Raw genomic sequence first — 23,584 nt, 5'->3', positions numbered from 1 at the left:
CATTGCTGTTAACCAATACAACCACCAGGGGAGGCAGCCCAAAGTCAAAAGTTTATGTCAATAACAAGCTCAAAAACAAACATGGTAACTGTGGAGGAAGTATTGCTAATGTACCACTTACTTAAAATACAAAAATAGAGACAGAAGTTCCTCAACAATTCACAAAGTTTTTCTTCAAGACGTTCCACCATTGTTATTTCTCCTTCGTGTCTCATTAGCACTACATGTTGGTTAGTAACAGCAACTGGTGGAACTGCTTCGTTTGGCCCGTAGCCATAAGCTTTATGGAAACAGGATCCAGATCTGCACTCAACATTGAGCATAAATGGGCCTTAACTGCTCTCTTATGACTGTGCCGCTGGTGTGTGTGTGGAATTAGATAATCCTGATGGACTGTAGGACTTGAAACACTGACAAAGTCATGGATTAGAAATCCTTCACCATTAAAAATTGTTGTCAATCAAAAGGTTTTTCAGTTGACAGAACTGTCAGAGACTTCGAAGATCCCGTTCAGGGGAACCAGAGTCACTACGTCCCTAAACGGCAATGGAACAAGACATGCTTTAGTCATCTGGCTCCCCTTCTTCTGAGTGAACTGCCCGTCAGGGTCCAAGAATCAGACGCCGTCTCTACTTCAAACTTTCCACTTTGAAATATATAGATACATACAATGTGCGTTTTCTGAAATATTAAACCTTGTTCTGTGTGCTTCCATCATTCAGAATTTTTTTACTTTAACACTTTGGACATTCCCGTATCTTCAGCATTTCTCGAAACAAATCTTTTAAAAAATGGGGCTGAAGGAAGACAATGCTGACTCAAAGCTTTTTGTCCACATAAGTTTCTGTTGTGTGGTTATCCGTCTGTCAGAGATGTTATCAGCCATCTTTTCATCTCACGAACCTTTGCTGAACATGGACTGCATAGTTATCAGGAATCTCCCCTTACTTTCACAGTCAGTCTTTATCAACATGAAGATCAGCTGTTATCAGATCTTAGGGTCACAGATCTTCATAAAGGCAGGTGAGCCCTGCAGCAAACACGAGAAAGAGAAGAAGAAGAAGAAGAGCAGCGAAATGAAGATGAGAGACGGCTGGAGTCTGCTGGTGAGACTTATTGCTAGATTTATATGTTAATATTAAGCAAGTAACAGGGTTTAGGAGATAACCCCCTCACAATCAGGAGACTCAAGCTAAGAATAGCAGGCAGATTTTGTGATAAATCCCCAAAGAGTCGAGACACAATGAGACCACGTGAAGAAGGAGCATGTACAAATCAAAAAGAATTTAAGGTAGAAAAACTGAGCAAACAATGTGTGAGGCTGACATGAACAGTTGAAATTGCTGTATTGGATGAGAGAATACAAGTGGTACAACTGATTAACCAATCACAGCCCTAGTAAGTGCTGCTGGAAAAGGGTGAAAAACATTTTAAAAGAGAAGTGCGTTTAAAATGAAAGTGGTGTATAACCACCCAAATACAGCGGTGGCCACAATTATTAAAACAGCTGACACGTCTGATAGTATTTACTTTTTCTACCTACAAATCCTGAAACATACAGCTGGTCACGCCAAGCTCAACAACTATAAGATAAAGTGAGTCTGAAAAATAAGATTGTATTGGTGCATTTTTTTTTGATGGTAAGAACTCAACGAATGGAGAATCTTTCAACAGTCTTTTGTTCACTGAAGAGGGAAAGCAAGGGAGTTTTAAACCTGAAGACTAAATTTTGCTGAATCTTTCACATTTTTGTACCCTGTACCTTTTTAAAGCTCCTGTCTGGATCTTTCTGAACAAACCCTGTCAAAAAAGGCTGTGAAGATGCAAAAGTAGTGACAAAAAAGTGCAGCTATCTTTGTTTTAGTGCCCAGTTGGACTTAAAAAATATCTCTTTAGAAAAGGTTGATATTCTTTCAGATGGTTTCGTTTACATTATGAAGTCAAACGGAGGCATCAGTTTCAATTTGAGAGCCATTAAAAAAAATCCTTATGGGAGCTTGAAATAAATAGGAAATGAACAAAATGTATCATGATGAAATTTAAAGGTGTGATAAAAGGTCATTTTTATTTTTATTTTTATTTTTTTTTAAATAGCATTTATTTGATTATTTATAATATTTAAATTCTAAATTGCTTATTGCTTTTATTTTATTTTTGTTTTTTATTTGTTTATTTAAAAAAAGGTCATTTTTGATTAAAACTTGTTATTTTGAAATAAAATAATTAAAAAAAAACACTTTCTCGTAGAAGAGTATCAAAGGGATTAATGTCAGAATCATCTGGAGATTTGAAGATCCATTTTTTGTCTTCACAAAGACTAAGCAGAAGTTCCTTTCATTAACAAAGTCTTCCCTTACATTATTTAGGTATGTTGCTGTGCATTGTGGATAGTTTCCTGCTCCTCCTCCGGAGTTGAAGCTCCTCCTCCTTCCCTTTCTTCTCCTCTACCTCCCATTTGTGACTCCAGGTTGGCGTTCTCCTCAGAAATCACCTCCTGGTCTGACAGAAATGGGGACACCAATGTCAGGTCTCTGTCTCCATGGACCTGGAGGTAAATCAGACACTACAGGGATATCCAACACATCCTTTGATTTATTGTTCTTATAATTGCATTCTTGTTTCAAACTCATGACTTTGCTGTTGTCCCTTCAGGTCGTCCACGGAGAAGAACCGCATCCTCTCCACGATCTTTGAGGCAGAGTGCAGCAGCAGCTTCTGTGACCCCCCAAACAAAGAACAGACAGACAGACACAGCCTGAACTCTGTCCCCATCTACCAGAACATCCTGGTCCTGCAGCGACTGGGTCGGCGCTGCTACAAGGCCATGTACCAACGTGTCGCTGTGGGCTGTACCTGTGTCTGGGCCCAATCCAAAGAGCAAGAAACCTCATGAAAGACCTGAAGCTTCAGATATTTAAACAATATGAATTGCGTTGTTATTCAAACTACTCTTTACAGATAGAATAAAGCTACTGTAAGGAACTTTTTGTCTGTGTTGATTTGGCGCCCCCAGTCACAAAGTGATTTAGGCATCCCTGTTGATATCATTAAGTTTCCTTAACATTTTAAATCCCCCCCACAGGTGCTTTAAAATTTCAGAAATTGCAGGTATCTTAAAAGGTACCTGCAACCTGACCCACTGTGTTTCGGATGGTGACCAGGATAGAATTAAGATGTGTCTTATGTAATTGGATTTACGCTGATGGAGAAGACTAATCAAATCAAATCGAATCAAGTCAAATCAAATCAAATCAAATCAAAATTTATTTATAGAGCACTTTACAACAAACGAGGTGACCAAAGTGCTTTCCAATTAAATTAATTAGTAAAATAAGAAATAAAAGCAGATTAAAAAAAGGCAACAATGGAACACGTCAGGAAATAAAACCAGATAAAAACTGATAAAATAAGACAAAATGAAATAAAACAACATGTCACCATATTATTGTGTATTAAAAGCCAGTCTGAACAGATATGTTTTGAGCCGGGCTTTAAATAGACCAATGACGGTAATGGTGCGTATTTCTGGGGGGAGTTTGTTCCAGTGTCTGGGTCCAGTGACTGAAAAAGCTCGATCACCCTACTGCTTATACCTGGTCCTAGGAACTTCTAGGAGCAGCTGATGAGAAGACTGTAACTCCCTGTTGGGGTTTCGAACAGAGAGAAGCTCAACCAATAAGGCCATTAAGGGCTTTAAAAACAAAAAGCAAATGGCGTACATTCTCTTTTGTTGGGATATTGAAGAGGGGAATTGTTTTTTTAAGTCTTTATTCTGTCTCTCTGGTGCCCCCTTAGTATCTTTGGTGTTTTCGGAACTGTTTACATGACAGCGTTTAATCTGAAAACGCTAAAAAACAGTGGAAAAAGAATCTGCATTTACACGGGAACACTGAGGGAATGAAAACGCTGTAGTAAGCATGCCAGGCCTGTAGGTGGCACTTTAACTGTCTTGTCCAGAAGTGGCTTTTGGAAGATCTCCACTGAAGTAGAGTTGAGCTGATCATCTGGTGTACTGGCTAACGATGATTGCAGAAGTGGAGCAACAGATGCACATTTTTTGGAAGACAGTCCTCAGATTGCACAACATGGTGGTCCATGATAATCGTAACAACAGTACTGTTGTATGTGCTTGCACAAAGCAGAGCGTGACGTCAGCGTTTCCACTGAAAACCATGACTTACTGTTCATAAGAAAAAAGCAAAAAATTCCACTCTGGAGGTGTGTGGTCCAGGTCTCTTTGGGTCATAATGAGGCATAAATCTCACTTTTAGTGTGCTTTACAACCAGAGTAAAACTCCCTACGGGAGCTTTAATCTAGATTACAACACCCCTAAAGCACACCCTAGTGACTTGTTCTAGGTACTACTGCATCTTCATGAAACAGTGAGATCAGGTAGGTAATTGGTATCTTTGTTGTGGTTGTTGAAATTTTTAAAAAATGCATTTACATCAGACAGTACATGGCTGAAGAGTAGCAAACTGCAGTCAGAGTGTGAATTCAGAGTGTGTGTTCATGTGTTCCTGCTGTGTGTGAGGTCTCATGACGACTAAAATCTACCACTGAGAAAAACTCATTCATTCTGAAATCAACAGGAATTATCCGTAAACAAGAACACATTGTGGCGATTAGATGTGTGTCTGTGTGTGTGTGTGTTCCAGTGTGCATGTGACCATGTGGCCTGAGCAGTGTGCAGGTCAGCCAGTGCCTCTTAGGGGACGAAACTGCTCACAAACTGGACATGTCGGCTTTTTCCTTTGGTAAACTGGAGTCAAATGGAGCCTAAAATGTCACTGAGGAGGTTAAAATCCTGAAAGTAGCATCCAGGGAGAGCTCAGGTAGGTTTGATTCCTCCATCAGCTGCTTGGACCAATCAAAATCCGGATTATTTCTGATAATTAAAAGGTTTTCCACTGACCCTCTGACGGTATTTGTGTTTGTTTGAACAGCAGCAGAAGAAGAGACCTCAAACTGAGTTGTTGACATATCTGTGGTTTTGTATTAACTAATTTTCTTCAACAGCTTGCCAGTTGAAACGTCATCTCCCATCATGCCTCTGGTGTCCTTCGCTCCTCCCTCACTCTACCTCACCCTCTGCACCTTTCTGCACCGCCTCCTCCCCTCCCTCCCCGCACCAGTCCGAGACGTAGACATCCCCTCTCTATTCAGAGAACGCTTCATCCTGTCTGGGTACCGTCCTGTGGGTCTGTCGTGGCGCTGTTACATCCTCAGCCTCTTCCAGATCCACAATGAGACTGTGAACGTGTGGAGCCACCTGCTGGCCGCCATCTGCGTGGTGATGCGGTTCATGGTGTTTACTATCCTGCAAGGAGGGGTATGAAACCACATTTAAACTCCAGGTTTGAGTCTAAACTTGTGTCCTTCCTCCTGATGTTTGACTTCTGACCTCCTCAGGGATTTCTGGGGGTTCGGTTGCAAGGTCCTGAAGGTCAGGGGTTTTCTGTGGATGCCTCATCCCTCCCTCTGGTCCTCTACGTACTCTCCGCCATCACATACCTGAGCTGCAGGTGAGCCTTTTTGTAGACACATAAAAGTTAGCTCCTCTCCCCGGTTTTAAATCCTAACTCCTCGTACAGCGCTGCAGCTCACCTGTTCCAGTCTCACTCTGAAGAGGCGCATTACTCACTCTTCTTCTTGGACTATGTGGGCGTGGCTGTCCACCAGTATGGCTGCGCTCTAGCTTTGTTCCTCTACAGCTCTGACTTCGCCTGGACACAAAGCATGCTGGGACAGGTGTGTTCATGCCCGTTGTGTGTGCTGTCAGTTTAAGTTGTCAGATGAACTTTGAGCTGCACATTTCTCACAGGTCTTCCTTCCTGCGGCTGCCCTCCTCGCCTGGCTCTCCTGCACCACATGCTGCTACGCAAAGCTTTGTTTCCGGCGTCCGTACCCGCTCCACCGGAAGCTCTGTCAGGTGGTTCCTTTGGGTGTGGCGTACCTGTTGGACATCAGCCCTGTTGCTCATCGTCTGATGTTCCACAGGTGGACGAACAACCCGGCACTGCAGCTGCATTTCCTGCAGGTGATGCATCCTTTGGTAGTTATTTGACTCTGGTGGCGACCAAGTGTTTTAACGCCTCTTTTGTCCTGTCTCCACCAGGTGGTGCTGTTTCTTCTGTCAGCATTCTTCTTCTCATGCCCTATCCCTGAGTTTTTCCACCCAGGCAGCTTTGACGTCATCGGTCACAGCCACCAGCTTTTCCACATCCTGCTCTCATTCTGCACGCTCGCCCAGCAGGAGGCGCTGTTTGAGGACTTTCTGAGGAGGAGGCCTGCACTGGTGAGACAATTTGGAGAGGAGCACCTCCTGCTGGCCTGCGTCTCCTTCCTCTGCCTGGCGCTGTGCTGCACAATGACAGCGCTCGCCATGAAGAGGAAAGCTCGAGGTCAGCTGATGAAGGAGCAAAGATAGATGAACTGTTGTAAGTCTTCTCTGATTTGCTGGTTTCTGCTTCAGAAACTGCACAAACTCCCTCTATCTTACCAAACTAGCTAACCGTCAGTCACTTAACTGGAAAGACTTAAACCTGCCCAATAAGAAACACGACTGTTAATGTTAAAAAGTGTAATAAAACCATGTTTGGTAAATTTTAGGCTTCTTCAAATCGTTTCCTGATGCAGTTTAAAGACAAAAGAAATGTTGAATGAGTGGCAAAAACAAAAAGAGCTATTCTGTGCCCAAACCATCTGCCTCCACTCTGAGTCCACCTTTCCACACTCTCTAAAGTTGTAGGTGTTGTTGGATGATGAATGAGGTCTATGCTTTTCAAAATAAAGCTGATGTTATGTGTCCTTTATTGTAGATGTCTAGATCACCACCCAAGTGGCTGCCTTTTCCAGCAGCTCTCTCTTCTTTGTCAGTTTCTTGTAACTTTCCATCCCTTTTTTGTCATCTCTGTGTTTGGGGTGGATCATTACTTTGTATGGTTCATCTGTTGGTCATGGACACCAAACTTTTTTGTGTCTTCAGTGATATTTTTACTACTTTTTCTCCTGTGTTTTTCTGGAGATCCTACATGTAACCATGTCCCCATTGTTAACATATGAGATCAGCTGTTAGCAGCCTGTAGCATGTCAATGCTAACTGGTGAAGGGCCAGATGTTTCCCACAAGGTGAGGAGGAGGAGGTGAGGACAACGTGCTGGTTCTCAGGTGTGAGCTGAGAAGTGTCGACGTCGACCTGTCCTTCCATCCATCGATATTGGGAACATAAGATCTATCTCCAATAAGGTGGACAAGCTAGCCATGCTAACCCAGCAACAGAGGGAATACCAGACGGCAAAGGCATTTTGCTATTCACAGACATGGCTAACAGAGCTAACACCACCGCCACATTGGAAGAACTTCACCTGCTGTGAGCAGACAGGATCCAGGAGACAGAGACTGAAGAGACTGCTGAAGAAGCTCAGTCCTGGACCCTGTGGAGGTGGAGGCTGGCTGAACTGGACAATGATGGACAAGCTGTCAGCATCTATTTTCTTATGGAGCTTTTTGCACTTTCTATACACTTTCTTACTTTTGTTTTCTTGAATTGCTGCTGTGACTCCTGAATTTACCCTCAGGATAAAGTATATTCTATTCTGTTCTAGTCTCCAAACAATAATAATAAACAACACAAATCATCATTCACAAAATCAAAAGAATCATTTAAAACAGTTCTAACAAGAGAAATGGTGGTCAGTAATCAGGGTCTTAAATTCTGTAAGAGAGGAAAAAGTTAGTGTTTGGGATTTGTGGAGGGTATTCCATGAGTGAGGGGCATCAAAGGAAAATACAGATTTGCAGAGCTCAGTGTAGACTCGACGGACTTTATGAGAGAGTGAACCACATGAAAGAGTCCATTAGGATCCATCATAAAACTCCAACAGGTTTGAAATATAAGGCGGTAGCTTGTCAGTAAGGGCTTTGAAAATACACAGAAAAACAACTTTTGTTCTTTCTCTGATCAAGAGATAGCCAGGTAACTGGCTCATAAAGGATGCAGTGATGCATGTTGCACCTGTCACCAGTTATGAAACAGCGAGCAGTGGCATACCCAGTCCCTACTTGAGAACTGCATGTGAGTGAAGATTAAGGTGGACTGCTTATTTCTGCAGCATGCCAGGTCATTACTTTTCACTTCATACAACAACATTGAAGGTGTTTTATGCGTACCACACATTAAAAAGTAGACTGGGACTCGAGACCAGCTCACTCTGACTGAAATCCTCCTCATGTGAAGTCCAGGCTCCAGGAACAGAGGACCTAAAACTCCCTTTTTTCCCATTTGGGGAAAGTAAAGGGAAAAAGAGAGCAAAACAAGTGTTGTGACTGAAGCCTCCAGCTTTTTGTTAAATAAATTAAATTTCATAAATAAAAAATGAATTTAATGTTCAACTGTGTGGTAAATCTGTAAGATTTGAGAATAATTTGGATTATGCCACAGTGAAAGATGCTTCCTCTTTTTGTTTTGTTTTTTTTTGTTTTGTTTTTTTACACCAAATATAGTAAGACAAACATTTCTCTAAAATCTTAAAGTTCTTTTGCTTTTTTTGCAGAAACACACTTGAAAAGTCAGAAGCAGGCCATGATATTGTTGTAAACCCATTCTTAAACCCATGTTTCACTGTAAAATAGTCTCTAAAATAAAAACCATCCAGTGCTGTCTTCAACGATCCCAATCAAAACCGCTCACAGTGAGTGATTTCACCTCAGCGCTGTGCAGGGTGGGGTACACATCCAGCTGCTGAGATCTTAAAATATCTGAATCTATTTAACAGAAGTGAGAGAAAGTGATTAAACCTGCTTTTTAACAGCATTCAGAGTGTTGTTATCTCTCCGTCACAGTTCTCTGCAGGCTTTGCTCCACTAGTCAAGCAGAAACGTCAGTTGCAGTGTTTGGGTGGAGCTGCTGATAGTGTTCCACCGTTGGTTTGATTTGGGCTTTGTGGAGATTAGGAGCCGCCAGGCACTGCTGCATGAAGAAAAAGACTGCCACTTAAACACAAAATACATAAATGATTACTCACTCTTTACTTTGGGATTAGTCAAACCAAAGTGAGACAAAGATCCAGCGCTCGATTCAGGAAACAGGAATCTTTAAGGGCAGCTATTCCTACCAAAACGTAAAGCTAGAGGGACAAATTTAAAAAAAAAACTTGCCTATAAAGTGTCTTTATCAGTGATTTAATACATTGTAAAATGAAACTCAAACAAGTAGGAAGTATCTGTGGGTTGTATTGACTTGTCTTACCACATACATATAAATCTGACATCATGTTTCTGCCGAAAGCTAGTAGCTAACATAACTCCAGAGCCATTAGCTCTGTGATACTTAACAAGGAGGTTTGAGGTTCTTTTGCAGCTCCTTGTAGCTCTTTTGATAAATTGTGAATAAAAGAAAACATAAGCAGCAGGATTCATTCATTCCATGTCACGTAAAGCAAAGAGTTCATGTTTTCAATTGCCATTTCTTCCCCACTGTGCAGGATGATGAACTGATGCTGCAGTTGAATGAAGACACAGTCCTGAAAGTAGTTCAATCAAAGCTTCAAGTCAAGATTCTTAAACTTCAACAGTCATGATAATGGTTTCCTAATCAGTGAGTGTTAATTAGCAGCCACCTTTGATTTGTGAAGCTCCATTTGAAGTTTGTAGATTACCTTCAGCCTCAGGTTTTGATCTAAAGATGCCTCTTCAGACTTAGAAGATGCATCAACATCAGCAAACTCTGCTTCTGACCAATTGGGCAAAGTATGTCAGGTTGTTATTATGGCAGGATCAGGATCAAGATTTTATTTTTAAGACTATTCTAACCTGCAAACATCACTTTTAGCCCCAGATATTTCTGATTCTGAACTTTCTGATGCTCAGATTTTTTTTCTTTTTTGCAACGTTTCTTGTGGCTCTGATATGCCTTTGGACTCCAGATTCAATAAAATACAGCCATTGGTAAACACATGTGATCCATAGACTGTATTTATAGTAGTCTCTGTGGTGTCACCCGCCTGTTTCTGATAAAATAGAAAAGACGCCACTTGTTGGAGGAGGCCATATTGGATATGAGGCGGGCTTCAAGCTTCGTTTCTAACAGCTATAGGGCGCCTGTTCGTCATGTGAGCTAAGTTGTGCCTCTAATCAAATCTGATCAAACCAAACTGGTGCTTGCAATATCTTCTAAACCGCAAAAATTCACCCCCTGTACAGTGTGTGCTGAAAGCGAAATTAGTGTTTCAGCTGTTTTTTGAACCAGGCTGTAAATAGGTTTTTAATGCTGTAAAAGTTTTTTTTTTTCCTTTTTTGGCTTGGTGTGTACTGGGTTCCCGGTCTTTCTTCAGCCAGCCTTACACAGATTTTTGTAACGAATAGCAACTTTTAGGATTATTTTTACAGGATGTTACCTTTTGATGTGAGCTAGCGTTTTCCCTTTAGATGAAGCTTGGCTCTGATACAAACCATAAGTTTATGGGTTAAGCTAAACAAAATGATATTCTTAGGTATTTCAAGAAGCAAATAGCAGATCTGTCTTTGTTTTTGGCAACATTTCAAGTTTGTATGAAAGTTGTGGAGTTAAAGTAAGTAGTGAAATCTTGCAAAACAGTGTTTGGGGATGCAGTATTTCTGGTATTTTGTCATATTTCAATGCTCAAGATGCTCAGTTGATCTTTCCCTTTCCGCACAGAGCTGAAGTACACCAAGTGCCTCCTCAGACCGTGTCTCTGCCACCTCGCCTCATCAGAGTCACATCTGAGCGGCTCACAAACAGGGTGTGTGTCTTTAAGCAGCTCAAACAGCGAAGCTCCTCACTGTTTGTTCAGCCTGTCAATGAGTAAACCTTCACCAGGAAGAGCTGCTCACATACAGTACCTGGATCTGAACTCACAGCTGTGGGATCCATGGACACAGGTAGGCTTTACGCGCTTCTCTTCATTACTTTATCTCCTCTTTAACTGATTGTTTGATGATCAAACTGAGCCAATTAGCTGTTCCAGAGGAAGCTGTGTGTATTTATTTTAAAACAGGATGAAATATTAGTTTTATTAAGCTACTTATCTGTGAAATTCCTCCAGATATTTGTTTTGACTCTTCATAAATGTTTGCAATATCACAGAAAGAAAGAAGAATGGAGCAAATAGACACTTTAAGGTAAATTTTCACAGATAGAGAAATTTTGTTTGAACAAAATAGAATTAAAAAACAGCCAGACAGTGAACTTTTCAGAAATTAACATGGTATTTGTGTTATTTAAGCTTGCCTCTACCCTGATTAAATGTTGAAGTACATGGATTGTTCTAAATATATTAATAAAGTACATATTATGATATACTAATGTGTGTATACAAAATATCTTGCTCTTATATGTTGAAAAAAAATGTTACCCAGTATGTTTTTTTAAACATTATAACCAAATTTCAAGACCCCAGCTTCCAGTAAAGGAAGTCACAGAAAACAGAATTTCAAACATCATGAAATCACATGAAGAAAGGCAGACTTCAACAACAATGACATCATCTCACTCTGCTGACATGCATGTTGTTTCCAGGAACTTGAAGTGTAGATATTTTGGGCGGCAAAGTTTCTGCAAGTTACCAAAATTTTACGCCAGTAGATTTTTTTTTTTTTTTTTTAACATAGTTTGTGCAAAGAAGGATAATTAATTTCAGCAAGGAGTACCAAAGGCTGCAGTTCTTTGAGTGTCCACTTGAGGCTGGCTGCAGAAAAACAGGAAACTACATACACAGCCACTTAGAAAGCGAGAGCTTTACAGCAGGAATTAACAGCTACTGAGCTGCTCTAAATGCTCTAAATTTCTACAACCTTGATGTCTGTCACAGGTATCACATACTATGTTGTAGCATGTAACGGTTTCTCTGTATTTTGAACAAGTAAATGGAGATTAAGTTGTGTCTAATTAAACTGACACATAGCCTCCCACCAGAGAATGGGGAACCAGCACAGGCATGAAAAAGTAAACCTAAGAGGAGGACTGAAGGCTGCTCGAGCTAGCTCTGCTGGTGTTAGCTTATTCTGTGATCTTGTGTTTAGCTAGGTTTATTTTTTGCTATTATTGTAAGGACACCTGAAGAGAGACAGGAAGTGAGTGAAGCTGAAAAACAGGGGGGAGACATGCAACAAAAGAAGTCGCTGCTGGGAGATGAATCATCAAGCACTTAATCCCAGTTTCCTCTGAGTAGTTCAGTTAAGTTTGCCTTGGTACAGCACTGTTTGTGCTTTGTAACAAAGAGCCACATATCAATCACAAAGAAGTCAAATTCCTCGATGTCTTCAATCGTTGCTCTTTGGTGGGGCGTTTTTCTCTTTTGTTGCATTAATTAGCAGGGTACACTGTGACTTGCAGCTATGTCGTCATGCCATTACATAGCTGATGCAGCTATCAGCATCTGGCTAGCTCACCACTTACCAAGAAGGGGCACAGTTGGCTGCGGAAACCCACCAAACTTGACTGATCTATACTGGACCACTTGGTGAAAACATGGTTTATGTGAAGGGCCACATGGTTCTGCTTTACCATATTGTAAACATGGATTTAGAATGTTTATACTGTATGTTAAAACTGTGTGTGTGCAGATTTTCAAACCTCTTCAGATTTATATGCTGTAGAAATCCCTGAATTTTGTCAGTAAACTAATCAAACAGGCCTTCAGAAGGCTGACCAATCAGAGAGAAAGAGGTTTGTGAAGTGTGGAGCCTTAAAGAGACAGCAGGTAAATTGAAGTGTTCAGACAGACAGGCTGAAAAAAGGGTTTTCTACAACACCAGTGAGAGAAAAATAGGGGAGGGGGGCTGGCATTAAGCTGAACATCATGTAACCCTACTACAGGGGCATCAGAGGGACAGGATAAAGACAAAAAAAAAAAAATCATAAACCATCACAGAAGTCTATTGCTGTTCTGTCAAGTGGTTTATCTAAAGTATTTGGAGGAACCTCCTCATTCATTCAGTCTGTGTTCATGTTTTAAACATTGTTAGTTTATCATAATGGGCTTGGAGCTCTTTGCTGTTTCTGCACCTCATGTGAACCTGTAAGGCTGAAACTCCTCTCTTTTGTTTCGCTTGAGATCGTGAAAACTTTGCTTGCAGCTATTTGAGGAAGTTTGGTACATAACTCTCAGCATCCTCAAATATTTAGATGGTTGAAGTGGATCCCATGCTGCAATAAAATGGAAGCTAAGCAGGTGTTAAGTCTCATTTTCAATAAAAAATAGTCTGTTAGACTCAATCTGGGCAATATTCACCTGACAAGTCTCGAGAAAGTCAAATTTCAAGAAGACAAAAAAGACGCCTAAATTGAATCTTGAAATGTGAATAGTGTCTTAATACTGATGAGCAAGTTCCCCAAACTTTCCTCATAAAGTGTAACATCCCTGATCCTGAGGAATCCCTCAGCACACACACCTTTCCATGTCAGCCTCAGAGTGACGAGCTTCATGTTTGCTCTGCTGGTCTTGTGTTTGTTCGACAGGAGTCAGCCGGGATGATTAAACTGCTGCTTCAAATCTTGCTGAGCTGGAACTGAGGGAACAAGGTAAACACCTCAAACACTCCTCCATGGTGTTTACTGAACAGGACCTGACATCATGCAGTTCATACAGCTTCTTGCTCTGTCCTTTTTAACACAGATACACTGTTTATTTCGTTGTTTCAAATTTACGCTTTTTCCTTTTTTTTCATTGGGAGGAAACTAAAGTTATCACAAACCATTAACACAACAGTCCCCTGTTTTCAGTTTTCCTCATGAACTACTAAAATGCAAATACAGTAAATTTAGCCTTTTCACCTCACCTCCACCTGTAGCATTTAAATCTGCGTGTTGACAGAAACTGAAGTCTCAGCCTGCAGCAAGTTTTATCCAGTTTCATGTGTTTTGTGCAGCTGAACTTGAATCACTTTGCATCACGGTGGATGTTAAGCAACAGGAAGAGGTTTCATTCTGAAAGTATTCAATAACCTCTCTTAATTTTACAGTCTATTAAGCAGCTAGAAATTCAAACTCTCACTAGTCGAATTGATCAATAAGGCATTGATGTTTGATGGTCAGTAATGGTGATTGAAACCAAATCAAAATGTTCCTTCTTTGGTGTTTAACTGTTGATTCCTGTATCCCTTTTCTCCCTGTCTTCCTATTTTTTTCCCCTCATATAAGCAGAGCTAAAGCCCTATTCCTAAGCTTCCCCAAAGCAGCAACAGCAAGAATTTCAATGACTCATCCTCCCAATTAAATCAATAAGTCACTGTTTGACAAAACCGTGTACATGAATGAGGAGTTGTTATGCTGCTAAAAAAAAAAAAAAGTGGGTTAACTAAACTCAAAATGCTGATTTAAAGTTCCTGAGGGGACTTTCTAAAACCTTGTTCCCACCAAGTAGTTCAGTATAGTACAACATGCAATTTGTGGTATTCCTTTGACTAAAACTAGGACAGGTCCCCAAATTGCCAACCCGTACCATCCCACCCTCTATTGGGGTGCCAGGCATACCAACCTGACCCCAGAAGATGGAGCTAGAAACACTGCAGTCTGTTGATAGGTTGAAAGAAATGCCACTTCCAAAGTAACAGAGCGTTGCTTTGCATCCTGGAAAAAGTTGACTTTACTAAAGAAAAGTCGTATTTAAAAGAAGATCTGCTCACCAAAACAAAAGCAAGCTTCAGGTAAAACAAAGGAGTGACAGTGGGTTCCAAAAGCTGCTTTTAGTATGCCATTGACTGCTCAGTGCCACCTGCCAGTCACCCAGTTGCACCCGCCAATCACTCAGCAATACCTGACAATCTTTCAATGACACCAGCCAATTGCCCAGTGGCACATGCCAATTGCAGAGTGACATCTGCCAGGTCTTTTGTCTATTGGCAGGTGTCACCGGGGGATTGGCATGTGCATACTTTAACCTGACTTTTGTCTTAACTCAGGTGCAGCTGCGTCGGGCCTTAATCCTGGTAAACAACTGAAACTCTCACTTGAATCCAAACATTTGAAGCCATCATGTCCTGTTTCACCGCTGCTGCTTGTAGTGGTCTCCTGGAGCATTTGACCCTTCAAAGACCCCGACATATGATAAGATATCAGCTCCATTCTTACAGTAAAGAATCCAGCTCTCTCTAGAGGTTTTCACATTCCATCTGATTTAATAAGTTATCTGAAAAATGTTATCTTTCCTTTCTCAAACTTTGCTGTAGGTCAGGTGTGTTTGTTCACGGTTGTGTAAAGTTGACCACACCATCAGTAAATGTAGCTCGAGCCATGATCTTCAGATAGCGCAGGCCACACAGGGGTCGACTCAGACAGCTTGACGCCTCCTCTATCTCCCTCTCTCTACTACTGTAACATGTCAGACTCTCTCCTCCTGCAGGGATCACATCATGGCTGCAGTTGGAGCAGAGGTCACCGGGTCGACGTTCTTCCAATCATCCGGGGTTGTCAGCTTCTTCATCCTCCTCATCCTCCTCTCCATCTTCCTCACTGCTCTCTGCAGCGACTGTGGCAGGTAGGCTGCTTCTGTTCTCAACTTCACTCTGCTCAGGGATGTGAACAGCAGAGGGCGCCATCTACCTCTGTCAGTGAGTTTCTTACATCTCCAACTTTGTTTCCAGACGTTCGTTTGAGCTGCGAGAGCCTGAAGACAAAAACCCCTCAGCTTTGATACGAGTGGTGAGAGACTTTGACCTCTGGGGTCAAGACTTTTCTCTTTTTTGAATCAAACCATCTAATGAGGTGGAAATGTGAAATAAATGTGATGTTGGCTGACAGGTGAAGCTTGAGGAAGCAATGGTGGCGAGGGAGAATCCGATGATTAATGAGATTCAGAGAGATGAAAAAGGTGAGTTAACCTTTGAAATATTAACACATTCATTTCAGCACTTTTGCATGAACGCAAACATATAGTACCATTTATAGGCTGAAGCTTAAAAGTTTTATGCTCTTAATTCCAATTGGAAAATGGAATTTCATTTGTGGTCTAGAATTTAAAAAAAAAATAAAAATAAAAAATAATTGGAGTACATTTAGTACTTAAATGAAAAAATGTTTGAGTTTTCCCTATTTGTGTGTGTTTTAGACTTTAATCCTGCAGAAGCGTACAAAGTGCCCACGGTGGCCACAGTTTCCTTCACTGCATTAAGGAGCCAGATGGGGGAGCCACAGAACCTCCAGGGTCAGTCTGCAGGACTCACAGGTATAAAATCTTGAAGTACAAAAATCAGAATTCATGTTTGACTTGGGAAGAACTGTGCAGTTTTATTGTGAAGTTTTATTTCTAGTATAAATATGTGTTTGAATGTTTTTCTGTCTACAGATGTTCAGACCAATGGAAGCACAGTGATGGAGAGGCCAGGAATCAATTCTGAGACTGCTGAAGGTATTTTCTTTCATGATTCATCCTGTTGATAGTGGAAAATGATAATATTGTGACAATTTTAAGTTATTTCGGCTTATAACATTAAAGAAGATCTGAAATTTAACTACAATAAAGTCATAAAGTTTGTGGTTAACAGATTAGATGATACATCAAATAACATAAGATACCTATTGTTTCTTTATGAGTACAAAAGGTCCAGCTAAAGGTCTCAATTCAATCCATCATTTGCCAAAAGTAAAATTTAAAAGATTATTTTACAATCTCATTAGCATTATTTGACAAGTAAAATTTTTAGAATTAATAAATAAATTTCACTCATCAGATTCAGATCTTATCTTTGGTCTCATTATTTCTAAAATGAGACATTTATGTAAGTCTAATTTATTTGAGATGTTATCTTGCTAGAGGTAAGACAAAACATTAGCTTGTGTTTGACTTTCTTCAGTCGTTCTCTTAAAAAATCCTAGTCCTGTTTCATTTTAGTCTACTTCTATTTCAACACGGTTTAAACATCTTTTTTCCTGCTGTCCTGTATGATTAATATCTGTTATAAAATTAAAATAAAATTAAAATTAAAATGGTACTAATTAGATATTTTGCTGTTGTGTGTTCAGATCCTGAAGAGGAAGTATCTGTAACATTCACTCCCTGGAGAAACCACCTGAGGGCGCCACAGAACCAAGGTCTGTACTCAGGACTGTAAAGGCTATAGAAATGATCTTTACACAGCCTTGTCGGGTTTAATTCAAAATGATGAATCCACATTGAGTATTTAAAGATAGTATTTTTTATGAAGAAAAAAATCTTAAGAGTTTCTCTGATGTTTGTATTTTTCCCTTTTTTCTTGTCTCATTTTCAGTTTTTGGACTATTCAGTATTTAAAAAGTATTAAAAAGTTTGTCAGATTAGACTTTTTCTAAAGATTTAAATTTTATTGTTTAGAGCTTAAAATTGAAATTGTAAAGACAAGCTGTTCAGAGAATGGAGATGTGCTTTCAAAAGGAATAAAGGGGAGGCAGCATGAAAAAAAGATGTGACGAATGTGGAAAAACTGCAGAAAGTTAAACAAAAAAACATAGATTGAAAAAAAAGATTCATTTGAGAAAAGAAAAATCAAAACAAATCCGATATCTTGAATCAGCTCAATTTGACCGTCTCTGTGTACAGACTTGAACAGCTTCCAACCCCCAGATTCCCCCCACGTCTACAACACCATCGGAGGAGGGCGGGACACTGACACTGACACATCATCACCAGCAGCCAATCATCAGCCAGGGATGGAGCTTGACGATGCTCTATCTGATGAATGGAATGTTGATGTTAGATCAGTATACGCACGCATCACTAAAAAGGAGAGGCTGACGCCCACAGAACACACACCTGAGGAGGTACAGGTGGAGGGGAGGGGAGGGACGGAGCCAACGCCTCCACTGCCAGGGAGGACAGCTGTGGAGGGATGATGATGATGAAGAAGAAGAGACAGGGGATGAAGGACTGGAGACTGAAATATGAAGGACATTTAGCTCTTAAATCTTAAATCTAAACATTATCTTTTTATTATCTGTTTTCCAGCAGCTTTCTTGTACTTTTCTTTGACGCCCAAAATGTAAAACTTTCTTCAGAGAGAATCCAAAGCAGTCAACATTTAGTCACCTTTAAATTTTACAGTATTTATACTTTTCTATTATGACACATTGATCATGTGAGGATCAGTTTCTGATGCAACTTGTATCTTTTTGTATAAAATCTTTGATTGAATAAAAGTTATGTGACAAATATGATAATGTCTTCTCCCACAGATTTCTACAGAAATGAAAATGTTTCTTATTTTTGATTCAACACAATCTGTTAAAAAAGAAAAATAGTATACTTTAAAATGTTTGTACAAATTAATCTTGCATGGCCGTTTCTGCTGCTGCTGTAACTCAGGGTGTATTGTAGTCTGTCTTTAAGACATTTTGCAGCTTCAGATAAAGGTGCTTTTATCAGGTGATCCCAGTAGTTTGGATTTTGCAAATAAGATGAGGATTAAAATACCCTGATACAATTATTTCTGTTAACTCTACAGCAACATAGTCATTTACACATGCATAGATGTGTCCCTGTTGCACTGTAGTACTCCTCCGGAACACATGAGGGCAGAGTGGTCTGTATGATCATCAGATCAGCTGTTTCCTGTCCTGTTGTGTTTTGTGTTTGTTTTTCCACAGCAGTCTTGAGCTCATTAGCATTTTGAAGCTGATACATGTCACTGTTTATCATACAGCAACTGTACAATGATTCTGCAAAAGTTGTGAAAGTAGGAAACAAGATGCCACCAAGCAAACCAAATCCAGGATGGGGCCCTGCGTTATTTTTATATTAGTAGGTTTAAATATTTTTTCCTACAGCTCCTCACATCTGTGATCATAGTTAAGTTTGTGCTCCTCTCACTCACTTACTCGGACCCTCCCCCTCATTTTCTGCTCTACTGTGAGTGTTGCTGGTTAGACTGGTGTAGTGTGAGCTCAAATTAGCTTTGTTGGATCGATGTCCTCACTTTTAAAAGGTTATGGGAGTTTTGAGGCTAGTTTATTCAGATCCCCCCAAAAATATTTATATATGCGTGTCTACAACAGATAGTGAAGAAGACACAAGTGAACTTTTGTTTATCTAAGGGACGGTTAACAAGAAAATGGTTCAAGGATAGCTCGCAAAATTAGTTTTTGTTCCATCTGTTTTATAGCCATGATAAAGTTTGTGGCTTTAGTTCCCACAGGTAGCCAGCTTTGCATGTAATATTCAGCCCTGACAGCCCACACAGTTTATGACTCTGTTTACGTCAGAGATTGTACTTTAATGACTGGATTCTCAGACACTGTCTGAGTTTTTTCTTCTGCTTGTAAATAAATGTTTGTCTTTAATATCTGATTAAAAACTAATCCTTGTCTCAGAGAAAGGTGTTGCTGTGTGACTTTCAGTCATTTCATAAGTTCATGTGAAAGTGTGTCATTACTTTAATAATGGGTGGAGGCAGGTTTGGGGAAAGGCTGCAGCATTTTGAAAGATTCACTGAGTCAGATGATGTTTCTGTGTCATGATGACGCCAAAATGTGACCAACCATTCACTGAGTCATGGTTGGACGTGAGGTTTAGCAGCACGTCCAGCACGTCTGCCAGCTGACTGTGAGACACTTACAGTCCAAGTTCAGTCTGTACAGAGCGTACCCACAGCTGTCAGGAAGAGGAGGAAACATGCTCCGTCTCACTGGTTTGTTAACGCTGTGGCGCTGAGGTTGAGCTCTTCTGCACCAAAGTGGGACAAGAACATTTATTTCTTGAGCTGCTTCGGCCTAACAAGTTCATATTCAGAGCTGAAACTATCAGTGAGGAGTTTCAGGTGTTTGATCATTGCTACAGACAGTCTGAGCTGATAAAGTGATGAAATCATCACCCAATCAAACAGCTGTGAAAGGCATTATGGGTGATTTGATTCCAGAGTTTAAACAAAGGACACAGACATGAGCTAAGTCTCCTGTCTGCTCCGGTCTTGCAGCACTGGTTTTGCATGCCCAGCTGTTACATCCTGCAAAAGAAGAGCAGAAAGTGTCCTGTGAAAGTATCACCATGGTACTCTGTGGTCTTTCCCTCCATGTGCACAAATGGTTAATCCTCTCACAGCTGCTCAGAGCGTAGATTGAGGCTCATTACTCACTAATCAGGATTACACAGCAGCAGCAGCAGCTGGGTAATTCACTCTGTATGTACAGTAATCTGTGAGGGTGAGGCCCAACCTCTGACATGCTGTCACCTTTAAGTTTAATATTATCAGACTATACACTAGACGTGGTGTAAATATGCACATTTCATTGTGCACTTACATCATAAAGGGACAGTCTGGAGTTCTTAAACGGTGGTATTTGTTTTGCACTTTAGCATAAAGAATAAATTAAATAAATAAAACCAAGCAAGTGTTTGTCTTGTTTTTAGTATAAATGATCTTATTAGACTTAAAATGTGTCACATTTACCTGACAAGTCCAAAAATGTCTTATTACAGATATTAAAAGGCAAAAATGGCACCTATATGTCCTTTAATAAAGTTGTTGATGATATAAGAAAAACATATTTGACAATTTTCTTGAAGTAATAATTTCTTGATACAAGAAATTAGACAAGTACATTTCAAGTACAATTCAGGTGTCATTTTTTTAATGCTTTATTACCCGTTGTAGCGCTGGCACTCCCATTTTACAAGTGCTCTTAAAATACTGTAACTCCTCAACTGTTTGGGATAACAAGACAATTCAAGCAGGTCCTTATATGACTGTGAAGACTCTCTGAGTGGTTTTGAAAAAGTCTCCTTTCTTGATATGTACCTGATTGTAATCCATACTTTAAAATGAGGTTATCAGTGCCAATACAGGTTATTCCTTAATGCTACTTCTCAGCTTCCCACTTGGGTCAGGTCAGACAGGACCAGACTTAAGTTTCGTAGTGAGTAGAGAGATCTGTGTTCTTCTCTGCTGAAAACTATTTCTGTGATGATAGAAGAGCGCTGTCAATGTAGTGATGGTTGACACTGGAGCCTAACCTGTCAGACAGAAAAAGGACAGAAGAGCAGAAGAAAGATAAACAGGAGGGTGATACAGCCCGAGCTAAAGGCTACAACATGGGTTAAGCTGTGATAATGTCCATCCCAACCCACATGCAGCAGTTATTCTGCAGTGGTCTGTTCAAACTTGAGAGTCTATCAATAAAATGAAGAGTGAGGTTACGTTAGCCCTGCTTAGATGAGCACTGGTAGGACATAACCAGAATTCACTAACTTAGTCTTAGTGACACGTCTCAGAGCACTGGCTTTAAAACAGAATAACAGTAGAGTACAGATGGCCTGAATGACGCTTGGGTGATAAAGGGTTAATTTTGAAATAAGGCATTTTTCTGGGTTTGTAATTCAGTTCACTTTCACCGGCTTCAACCCAAACACTCATCTTTACTGATGGTTTTAAATGTTGAAAGCCCTAACACTTAATTCAGTTGTGCAGAATCAAATGGTCTTTGTGTGGATTACCCTGCAAAGCATTTTGTAAACAGACATTGATGTTAGTTTTTGGAGTTTGCTTAAAATGTCAGAGGTGAATTCTACACAAGTACCTCATATCTTTAACATGTAAAACTCAAATATCTAATGTAATAACAGCTTAATTCTAGTGTCTTTCTCACTGATGGGCATAATAATTTATTTTTCCTTATGTATGTCTTATAAAGATGTATCTGTGTGACTAGAGGCATAAGGTGTTTGTACTCATGGGGGATAGATGCACCAATCATAGATCTGTCCACTGACCGGCTCAGGCTGTTTGGGAACAGAATGTATTTAGCATTATTCCACCTCTTTCCTCCTCCCGTGAGCTATCTGAGCTCTTATTCTTGAAGCTTTGGGGATTACATTCTTTTCCTCCTCCTCCCTCTTCCTCTTCCTCTTCTTCTTTTTCTTTTTTTACTATAGCTGTAAAACTCCTCCTCAGCACTCGGCGTGCTTCTGCAGTGTCCTCTGCAGTGAAGTGGGTCAGGCGCGTAAACAGACTGGATGTTCCTTTGAATCAGCAGGAGCGTCACTATCAGCACGTAGCTCACGAGCCGAGCAGCAGTGTGTGTTGTTGCGTGCAGACACACATATGCGTGCGCGCGCTCACTGAGGACATGGAGGTACAGTCCAAGTGGATTATGTAATCAGTGAGGGACTGATCTCCGCCCACAGACTGCTCTTTGTCACACACACACACACACACACACACACACACACACACACACACACACACACACACACACACACACACACACACACACACACACACACACACACACACACACACACTAAGTACATGTATATACTAAGTGAAGCTGCGAAAATTTGAATTATGCATGAGCAAAAACTGGAAATACAGACCTCAATACTGTTACAAACTGTGGTTTAAAGGATTATTACACTGTTTCCTATACATCCTATAACGTCTATAATATTCAGATAATCCAGGATTATTTTATTACAGTATGTTTGCACTGTATCTATCTTTATCTGCTTTTCTGTGCATCGTTTTGCACATGCAGGAACACTGCAATTGCAAATTCCTACAAGACCCTGTCAGAAATGATCCACAGAAAAAGCTACGAAAGTGTTAAATGAGCAGAGGAGGAGCAGGAAATCTGCTCCCACATCCAGGTTAGTGTGTACACAGTGTTACTGTGACGCCTGTTGACCTACTGTGCTCCTGTTTGCACGTAGAGGATATTAAACATGAATGATTCACACACAAACTTAAAAGAAAAAAAAACACTGTGGGTGTGTGGAGTAGAGGTAGGACATGAGCCTTGGTGCAGCTGTGCAACAGTATTTCAGGAATGTGCTGTACTGTATTGTCAGTTTGAGGTGCAGAAAAAGTCAGTAAACAACAAGACCTCTGTGGGGTGTGTTCTTGCACTGCTGAGCTCCACCAATCAGAGAGCAGATCCTCACCACGTGGTGCTCTTGTTTACTACGAGGCTGCAGAGCTACAGCAGGGGCTGCTGGGAGAACAGGGAGTGGACTACCTGCACAGATCACAACGTGTATGTACAATATGATGCTTATGGATTGTTATATCATTGCTAAACCTTTTATACAGAAGAACATATTACAAACTAAATCTGATTAGATTTTTTTTTCAATTCAGTGTTTAAAGAATATACTTGTGATGTGTCATATCAGGCATTGGGAGAAATAAACAGTTCCTCAATCACATTCTGACAAAGATTATTTGTGTTGTTTTGACTACCCGGATTTTATGCTCTATAAATATTAATCCTTTAACACAAAGCACAAATTATAATTGAGTCAGTGGAGTACTCAGGCTGTTTGAGCAGAGGGGATAAATAAAAATCTGCCTGCAGGAGCTTTTTGAAGCTCACTTCTCGAAATATTAAATTTCCTGTCTCTTCCATTATCACTCCTCACAATCTTATATTTCATCCATTATTGTAAAGATATAAACAAAAACAGAAGTTTTCAAAGAAATTTGGAGCTGTATTCACACATGCACAGAATTCCTGAAAGCCTCCTGTATTCTCCACAGAGCCTTGCATGTGTGAACACAAACAGTCGAACCTTTCCTCTTGACTTAAGGCTGAGATTTTCATGCCAGCTCTCCGATAAAAAATTCCACAAGACGTCAGATGAGGTGATGATGCATCATTAA

General features: G+C 40.4%; 3 protein-coding genes across 3 annotated transcripts; all 3 read left to right on the top strand.

Moving 5' to 3' along the window:
- The first annotated feature begins 325 nt into the window (after positions 1–325).
- On the top strand, positions 326–2,893 carry il17a/f2 (interleukin 17a/f2). The gene is made up of 3 exons (XM_074667128.1): positions 326–352; positions 2,367–2,551; positions 2,653–2,893. Exons 1-3 carry the CDS (start codon positions 326–328, stop codon positions 2,891–2,893), a joined length of 453 nt encoding a protein of 150 aa, XP_074523229.1.
- A 2,155-nt stretch (positions 2,894–5,048) lies between these two features.
- Positions 5,049–6,694, top strand: LOC141788100 (membrane progestin receptor beta-like). Its single transcript, XM_074666941.1, has 5 exons — positions 5,049–5,333; positions 5,414–5,526; positions 5,596–5,752; positions 5,826–6,041; positions 6,120–6,694. The coding sequence occupies exons 1-5, from the start codon at positions 5,049–5,051 to the stop codon at positions 6,429–6,431; spliced, it is 1,083 nt and encodes a 360-aa protein (XP_074523042.1). The 3' UTR covers positions 6,432–6,694.
- Positions 6,695–10,766: 4,072 nt separating this feature from the next.
- LOC141787807 (uncharacterized) lies at positions 10,767–17,828 on the top strand. Its single transcript, XM_074666480.1, has 9 exons — positions 10,767–10,903; positions 13,482–13,544; positions 15,364–15,498; positions 15,605–15,662; positions 15,762–15,831; positions 16,069–16,185; positions 16,306–16,368; positions 16,983–17,051; positions 17,536–17,828. The coding sequence occupies exons 3-9, from the start codon at positions 15,374–15,376 to the stop codon at positions 17,826–17,828; spliced, it is 795 nt and encodes a 264-aa protein (XP_074522581.1). The 5' UTR covers positions 10,767–10,903; positions 13,482–13,544; positions 15,364–15,373.
- The last annotated feature ends 5,756 nt before the right edge of the window (positions 17,829–23,584 follow it).

The sequence above is a fragment of the Halichoeres trimaculatus genome, unplaced genomic scaffold (genome assembly GCF_033239565.1).
Source record: "Halichoeres trimaculatus isolate MK-OKI-2021-1 unplaced genomic scaffold, fHalTri1.1 fHalTri1_scaffold_3, whole genome shotgun sequence".
Classification (NCBI taxonomy): Eukaryota; Metazoa; Chordata; class Actinopteri; order Labriformes; family Labridae; genus Halichoeres; species Halichoeres trimaculatus.
This window is presented reverse-complemented; position numbering and strand designations above follow the sequence as displayed.